This window comes from Littorina saxatilis, linkage group LG4, assembly GCF_037325665.1.
Source record: "Littorina saxatilis isolate snail1 linkage group LG4, US_GU_Lsax_2.0, whole genome shotgun sequence".
Lineage (NCBI taxonomy): Eukaryota > Metazoa > Mollusca > Gastropoda > Littorinimorpha > Littorinidae > Littorina > Littorina saxatilis.
Window position 1 is genome coordinate 66,528,509 of NC_090248.1, and position 8,860 is coordinate 66,537,368.

The window sequence follows — 8,860 nt, forward strand, 5'->3', positions numbered from 1 at the left end:
GTGTTTGAGAAGCATATTTTCTTTGTGTGTGTGTGTGTGTGTGTGTGTGTGTGTGTGTGTGTGTGTGTGTGTAAACTAACAGTGTATCAGAAACAAGTTTGATTATGTATATATTATTGAGATATTAATGAGATTAAGATACTCATACATATAAACTTGGCCAACAATTTTTCGCACGCTAAGAAAAGCATTAAAACGCAATTTATTTTAGTTGAACGTTATATGCCCCAAAAGGTAATTATGTCAGCTGTACATATCATTTGTCCGATTGACGGTACTTTGTCTAGGCATCCCGTGACAGCCTGTCAAACAAGGTCACCCCTAAAATCGACCTGACAAAAACCATTGCCCCGTATTTTAAAATCTGCAACCGTTTCAGAGGCCACAAAAGGCACGTTTTGCAGCCACTAACAGTCCTGGGCCTGTGCTTACTATCCTGTTCCGGCGTGCTGTGCTCGGTGAGTTGCGCTTTTGTGACCCGCAGCGAAGGAAGCACAGGCCAAGGTCAGTTTATCTCCACCGCTACTGTACGCATTACCAAGGACGGTGATCGATACATTTTCTTGCGCGTTCCCATCTCCAGCAAATGTAAACCAGCACTCGGATCTGCCTCAAACTTTGGCACCTATTGCCTCATCCATTTTTTTCTTAGCAGGCAAAGTCACGATTTTTTAACCTAAAACCCTGAATTAATATGAATATTTTTTTAGTTCTTTCGGAAAATGTGCGTAATACAACACGCTTATTATACACATTTGCAAAAGTAAACACCGATTTAGGTCAGCCTATTGGTCATAATTTCTGAAATTTCCAAAGCAAATCATTGAGAACTTGAGCAGATATAGCTCTTTGGGTGGAGGACCCCCTCAAAAATGGCCATAAAACGTGCCTTTTGGGGCCTCTGAAACGGTTGACACCTACCGCCTTTGACAAAAAGGCTACATAAAGACTAGAGAAGTCAGGTGCATAAATCAAAATATTCTGAACAGGAAATAGTCTCCTGTCCGCCCAGCGACCTTTCCCTTGACCCTGCTTGTGACCTCGATGTTTTTTGCCCCCGCAAGGGGTACGGTACTCTCTAAGCACCCAAAACCTCAAAGAGAGATAACTGGCGGAAACCTTCCTATTGTAGTCTCCTGTATGACGGCTTACTAGTGCCAAAACCTCATAACTGTAATTATCAAGGGAAAATTAGTAATTTTCCCTTGATAATTACCATTTTCACGTGTTAATTACTAATTTTCCCCGGAAAATTACTAATTTTTCCGGAAAAATTACTAACTTTCACCTGTTAATTACTCATTTTTTGTTTTGGCTCACTTCCTGACGGATTGCTAGTGCCGAAACTAAAAATTAGTAATTTTCCCGTGAAAAGTAGTAACTAACAGATGACAGTGTTAATTAGTAATTATCACGTGATAATGGGTAACACCAGGTTTTGGCACTAGTAAGCCGTCATACTCCTGTCCGCCCAGCCGACCTTCCCCTTGACCCTGCTTGTGACCTCGATGTTTTTTGCCCCCGCAAGGGGCACGCACCCAAAACCTCAGAGAGATAACTGGCGGAAACCTTCCTATTGAATGGCCTTTCCATTGGTTGTCACAAGTGTTTGGTTTGTGCATATTCTGATTTTTTTCAGATTTTAAAATACGTGGCTATGGTTTTTGTCAGGTCGATTTTAGGGGTGACCTTGTTTGACAGGCTGTCACGGGATGCCTATACAAAGTACCATCAATCGGACAAATGATATGTACAGCTGACATAATTACCTTTTCGAGCATATGAAGGTTAACTAAAATGAATTGCGTTTTAATGCTTTTCTTAGCGTGCGAAAATTGTTGCAATTATTTTTTGGCCAAGTTTATTACAAACACAAAATAAATAAACTCCCAAACACACACAAAAGGAATGAAAACTTTTTTTGAAATGCTTTAAAATGTACAGTATCAATATTTGCAAGACCAAGCTTTCAGTCATTAACAAAACACACACCAACAATGTGAGTTCATTTTATCAGCAGTAAAAAGCTTTAATTTGAACTTTGAAGACTGGGAGTAATTGGGAATCAGGATTTTGGGAACATCACAGTATCAAAAACACAATGATAGTATCTTCCATACCTGAAAGGAAAAAGGCAAAGTGTGCAAACACATAATAATCTGACCTGTGATTCAACATTTCACATATATACACAATGTATTTCAGTATGGAGATCACAATGTTAGCTTTCTTCTATATGTAGTACATACCTGAAAGGAAGAAAGGCAAATGTGCAAACATAACAGTCTTACATGCCCTTTATCATTACACATCTCTCACTTTCACACAATTAACAACCCCCTGTGCAAAAAAGTAAAGATGTGAGCTGTAATGCACCATTATAAACAATTCATAACAAATATGTGATCATTGAGAACAATTACAAATTAAAATGCAGTCAAAAACAAAGAGGCTAAATAAGTCTGCGGATAAAACATTCTTATTACACAATATGGAAACTGATCTGGTGCAGATAATGCTCCATTTTGCTGCAGGTTATGTTCAGTACTGAAATATTTTGTGTATACCTTTTCTGTGTAAGAGACTGTATTGATCTTTAAGAAAGATAGCAATTACAATTCTGTCAAAGGACATTATTTTCTTCTATAAAAGTGATTACAACTCAACCAATCTCTTGCTTTTAATAGAAAGTTGACAAAAGAAACCAAGAACACTTGAATGTTCTTCTGCAACGTACATATGTGTCATAATATGACATGAAGCAACTGAAAACAAAGCAGACACAGAGTAACTGACAAAATAACGTATAGTAACTCTCCTCTCTATCTGAGGTGACTTTCTTTGTGGCCTCCTGACCCCGCCCCGTCCCTCTGTAAGGACCCCCCTCCATAAGGACCGATTTTTGTCAACATTTTCAAGGTCGCTAGAGAGGGATTCCACTGTATTTAATCTGTAAATTGTACCAAATAAAAATGATATTTCATAAGCAAGATACAAATACATGTATTGAGTAAAATATGTTGGTAAATAATTTGTAAATGTGCACCTATACTCACCCAGGTAAAATTGTTTACATACTTCCTACAAACCACTCCAAATAAAGGATGTACTGCATTATCTAATTCTTTCAAAAAATGCAAACAACCAAACATGTAAACATACAAAACGTATCCCAGTTAAGACAGAACTTCAAGAGAGATTCGATACAGTTGAAAAACACGTAACTCGCGAGACATGATCAGATGTACAACATTAACAGTTGAGTAGTAAACAATAGGATAAGGATAAGAAGATAAGGATTGTTAAAGTCCTGTGAGGTTACACTCATGGAAAATTGGGCTGCTTTCTCCCTGGGAAAGCGAGCTGCCATACAGAATACAGCGCTACCCATTTTTACATTTGGTCAAGTTTTGACTAAATGTTTTAACATAGAGAGGGAATCGAGACGAGGGTCATGGTGTATGTATGTGTGTGTGTGTTTGTCTGTCTGTGTGTGTGTGTAGAGCGATTCAGAGTAAACTACTGGACCGATCTTAATGAAATTTCACATGAGAGTTCATGGGTATGATGTCCTCAGAAGTGTTTTCATTTTTTTGATAAATGTCTTTGATGACGTCATATCCGGCTTTTTTGTAAAAGTTGAGGCGGCACTGTCACACCCTCATTTTTCAATCAAATTGATTGAAATTTTGGCCAAGCAATCTTCGACGAAGGCCGGACTTTGGTATTGCATTTCAGCTTGGAGGCTTAAAATTTAATTGATGACTTTGGTCATTAAAAATCTGAATATTGTAATTAAAATTATATTTGTATACAACGATTCAAAAACAATTTCATCTTATTCTTTATCATTTTCTGATTCCACAAACATATAAATATGTTATATTCGGATTACAAATAAGCTCTGAAAATTAAAAATATAAAAATTATGATTAAAATAAATTTTTCGAAATCGATTTAAAAACAATTTCATCTTATTCCTTGTCGGTTCCTGATTCCAAAAACATATAGATATAATATGTTTGGATTAAAAACAAGCTCAGAAAGTTAAAAAGAATAGAGATAAAGAAAAGCGTGCTATCCTTCTCAGCGGAACTACTACCCCGCTCTTCTGGATTGTCAATTTCACTGCCTTTGCCATGAGCGGTGGACTGACGATGCTACGAGTATACAGTCTTGCTGAAAAAATGCAGTGCGTTCAGTTTCATTCTGTGAGTTCGACAGCTTGACTAAATGTTGTATTTTCGCCTTACGCGACTTGTTTTTCTTTCCTGCATGCGTGTATTCATGTTTCCAAGCCCTGAGACTTTTGCTGTGAACTTGGGTTCTTTATCGTGCGCATGCGTGCACACAGGGGTGTTCGGACACCGAGGAGAGTCTGCACAAAGTTGACTCTGGGAAATAAATCCCTCGCCGAACGCGGGGATCGAACCCACGCCGATAGCGACAACTAGTTTTGAAGTCAGCGCCACTACCGACTGTACTGAGCTATTTCCCCGCCCCCCTCCACACAATTAATGGTACTCTACTCATTATTGTTCTTATGGATCGATTATCATCACAAATGCAAAATGTACATAAATGCCCCATGATGAAAACAAACATTGTAAAGACAAAAAAAAGTGCAGTAAATATAAAGCTGGGAAAACTCCAGGCCAGTTTTATCATAACTTTTTAAATATTTGTTAAATATTTTGTTAACTGTTCAATCAAAGCTTCCTGCTGTAGCTGTGGTGTGTGTGTGTGTGTGTGTGTGTGTGTGTGTGTGTGTGTGTGTGTGTATTTGTGTGTGTGTGTGTGTGTGTGTGTGTGTTTGTGTGTCTGTCTGTGTGTCTGTTTCTCTGTGTGTTAAAATATATGTAGATCACCTACGACGAAAGCATCTCAAGATTTTGCTCTATGGTCTATTTGCATTCTGTACACTACTGGCAGCTCATTCTTACAAGCACAACCTGAATTCCAAGGCAGCAGTTGCATACATGCTTCCTCTTTAACCTTTTCTTGAAACATTAGCGACTCATTTCCGTATTTCAACCGATGATGGCAATAAGTTCATCCAAACCTCAAGCAGGCTCTTCTTTGTGACGTTTTGTGAGAGGCAAATTGGTACTATAGTACACGGTACATTTACTATAGTATACTATAGTACTTTGAAATGAGTACTATAGTACACGGTACATTTACTATAGTATACTGTAGTATACTATATTATACTATAGTATACTATAGTATACTATGTGGTACTTTTTCACTTGGGAATGTTTGACATTTGAAATTAACTTGGAATACAGTGAGCCGTGCCCATTAAACAGTATACAGTGAGCCCATTAAACAGTATACATGTGAGCCGTGCCCATTAATCAGTATACATGTGTAGCAAAGTTACATCTAAATCCCTGCGCCTTGAATATGTGCGCGATATGAATTGCATAAAAAAAATTAAAATTAAAAAAAAATTAAAAAAAAATAAATCCCTGCGCTTAGAACTGTACCCACGGAATACGCGCGATATAAGCCTCATATTGATTGATTGATCTAAACAGAATGCAGCATTGAAACAAAATAATTAAGATAACCACTGCTAATCAAGTTGTAGAGGTCATTCTGTTCACTGTGAAAACTGTTCAAGAAAAAGAATGATTATAGAAAATTATTTTTAAAAAACAAAAAACTTTGGTCTCTATAACATCTCCTTCCATCCCCAAGGAGGATTTTGTTTTATCCACACTGAGGAAAGACACTATGGTGTCTGGCAATGCTACACAGTGCTTCTGGCATTTCATGTTGCATTGTTCCTTACATCTGTTTTGATCACGCACCAGTGTTCAAATACACAAGTCTAAAATTGAAACATATTTATATCATAGTTGTAGGTTGAATGAACATCACGACACATTTGTCTAATAATCATTTGCACATGATTTCAAAGAAAATTTCAACCAGCACATGTGAACTCAAAGCCACCGTTATAAGATGACAAATTATGTATGAAAATGTCATGTCTCAAAGTATTTTGCAACAATAAATGATGGAATGAAATCGTTGTGACTTTAAGATACATATATGTGTAGTGAAAAAAGAGGTATATCAAAGAACTAACTATATTTTGAAACAATTTACAAGTATTTACAGCCTCTAGGAACTGACCTTTGTAAATAGAAGTTCATGTTCCACGCATACTGCATTACATACTCTTACACTTACCACTCAACACATTCTCCATCTCTTTGTCTGTTTCTCTTTTGTTTCTCTTCTGCCTTTAGTAGTTGTATATGTACATTTTGAGCATACGTGTGAAATTTGTCAAGTAGGATAGACCCTTCTTGGGTAAAGCCTGTCCTTAATTGAGCCCCAAGTCGACTACACAAAGACTTCGCAAAGTCTTTTTACCCAAAACTCAGTGCTAAAGATCCATGTGGCCAGCTTCGCAAAGTCTTTTTACCCAAAACTCAGTGCTAAAGCTCCATGCGGCCAGCTTCGCAAAGTCTTTTCACCCAAAACTCAGTGCTAAAGCTCCATGCGGCCAGCTTCGCAAAGTCTTTTTACCCAAAACTCAGTGCTAAAGCTCCATGCGGCCAGCTTCGCAAAGTCTTTTTACCCAAAACTCAGTGCTAAAGCTCCATGCGGCCAGCTTCGCAAAGTCTTTTTACCCAAAACTCAGTGCTAAAGCTCCATGCGGCCAGCTTCGTGAAGTATACTTCGCGTAGTCGACTTGGCCTATAGTTAAGGACAGGCTTTAAGTCTAGGAGTAAAAGAGCTCGTTGCCGTTTACTCCAATACCCGGACATTAAACACTCTCTCTTGCTCTCTCTGTCTCCCTATGTCTCTGTCTCTGTCTCTTCTACAGAAGAAAAATGAGCTGAGAACAAACCTTTGAGAAGAATATCAAAGTAGAATAGATTACATTATGACCTTGTTCGCCCTTTTCTTGGACATTGACAGATTTACAGGGTGGGCCATAAAAAGTGTCCACATTTAATTTGTTAATATTTTTCCTGTAAAGTGATATTTTCTTTTCTGTTTCAGATAGAATTTGAGACAAGCATCTTAGAATTCTTTTAAAGCCTGAATGGATCGCATTCCAGTACAGGAAAGGACCAAAATCGTTGAACTTTACTTTGCTACCAATTCTGTGGTTCTCGCCCAGCGCGCTTTTCGGAGAGAGTTCCCTGGCACACACTGTCCATGTGCGAGAACTGTGAAGCGCCTCGTGGATAAATTCAGGAACACTGGTAGTCTCGCAGATAACAATAAAGGACATAACCCTGAATTTATCCACGAGGCGCTTCACAGTTCTCGCACATGGACAGTGTGTGCCAGGGAACTCTCTCCGAAAAGCGCGCTGGGCGAGAACCACAGAATTGGTAGCAAAGTAAAGTTCAACGATTTTGGTCCTTTCCTGTACTGGAATGTGATCCATTCAGGCTTTAAAAGAATTCTAAGATGCTTGTCTCAAATTCTATCTGAAACAGAAAAGAAAATATCACTTTACAGGAAAAATATTAACAAATTAAATGTGGACACTTTTTATGGCCCACCCTGTACACAATTCTGTGCCCTGATTTCTAATCTCAAGAACAATGATAATAATTAATAAAGGTATTAATATATGGTGCAAATCCTATCATTATAGTTCTAAGTGGCTTATAATGATAGCCCTAATCTGACATGGCAGCTGGGTAAAAAAATACCACATCCTCAATTTTTCACTTCACACATAAACAGTAATCACCACAGCCATTTTCCGAACCATTACTTCCATAATTATAGTGTGAATTCTGGCTCTCACCTAAAATGGTCACTATAGTAACAAGAACAGGTTAAATTAAGTGATAAAATTATAATTATATGTGAAAAACTTCAGCAAAAAATATCAGTTGCCGATTTTATTTTTTGACATTTTCAAAATTCCAGACATTTTTTCATTGATGCGATCCCTGTATAAAGCATTCTCACAAAAACCATGACAACTGAGGAGGATCACAGAGTAATGCTGGGGAGAGGAACGCCAAGAAACAGCTAGGAAAAAGTCACACACACACACACACACTTTCACAAAGCGTACACTATTGATAGGTAGAAGAAGTATAAGGTGGCGGGGGTTCCTGAGGTTCTTGCATATCCATGGGGCTGAAATGAGAACCAGGAATGTTCTGGGGCCCGCCTGCCCCTCCCCACTGTCCTCCCATACCCCCACCCCCACCATAGCCTTGAGGGGCAGTAGGTTGACCAGATCCATAGCCTTGAGGGGCAGTAGGTTGACCAGATCCATAGCCTTGAGGGGCAGTAGGTTGACCAGATCCATAGCCTTGAGGGGCAGTAGGCTGACCAGATCCATAGCCTTGAGGGGCAGTAGGCTGACCAGATCCATAGCCTTGAGGGGCAGTAGGTTGACCAGATCCATAGCCTTGAGGGCCAGTAGGTTCAGCAGATCCGTAGCCTCGGAAGCCCTGAGCTTCGGGCACCTGGGACGGGATCATAGCGTAAGGCAGGGGCTCACCACCGTCAGTGGGTATCACCACCTCCCCTGTGAACCCTGCCCCCAGGACACGATCGTTGACGTTAGACGAAGCCACTCCTGTGTAGCCTCCAGCCCCGCCCCACTTTGGCGCGCTGCTCGCCGCCGTTGCCGGGTGAGATTCCGTGCTGACCTCTGACTTGTAGCAGTCCGTGCAGCTGGCGACGAGGTAGACGATGACGATAAAAAACAAAATGGTAGACACTGCGCCAACCAGGATCTGTGTGTTTTCCGTCGTCTGTGAGGTGTCGGGTGATGAAGGAGCTGAAGAGAAAAGTTAAAACAGAGTCAGAAAACTATGTGAAGTTTACTGGTAAAAAGAAGTGATTGAAGATTCACTTT

The 8,860-nt window shown here is 39.4% G+C and overlaps 1 protein-coding gene across 1 annotated transcript in view; it reads right to left on the minus strand.

Annotated features, from left to right (window-relative positions):
* Positions 1 to 8,066: 8,066 nt before the first annotated feature.
* LOC138965690 (annexin A7-like) overlaps positions 8,067 to 8,860 on the minus strand; it is a 3,462-nt gene continuing 2,668 nt past the window's right edge. The window contains exon 3 of the mRNA XM_070337866.1: positions 8,067 to 8,782. Coding sequence (XP_070193967.1) covers positions 8,067 to 8,782 — 716 coding nt within the window. The remainder of the gene's footprint in view (positions 8,783 to 8,860) is intronic.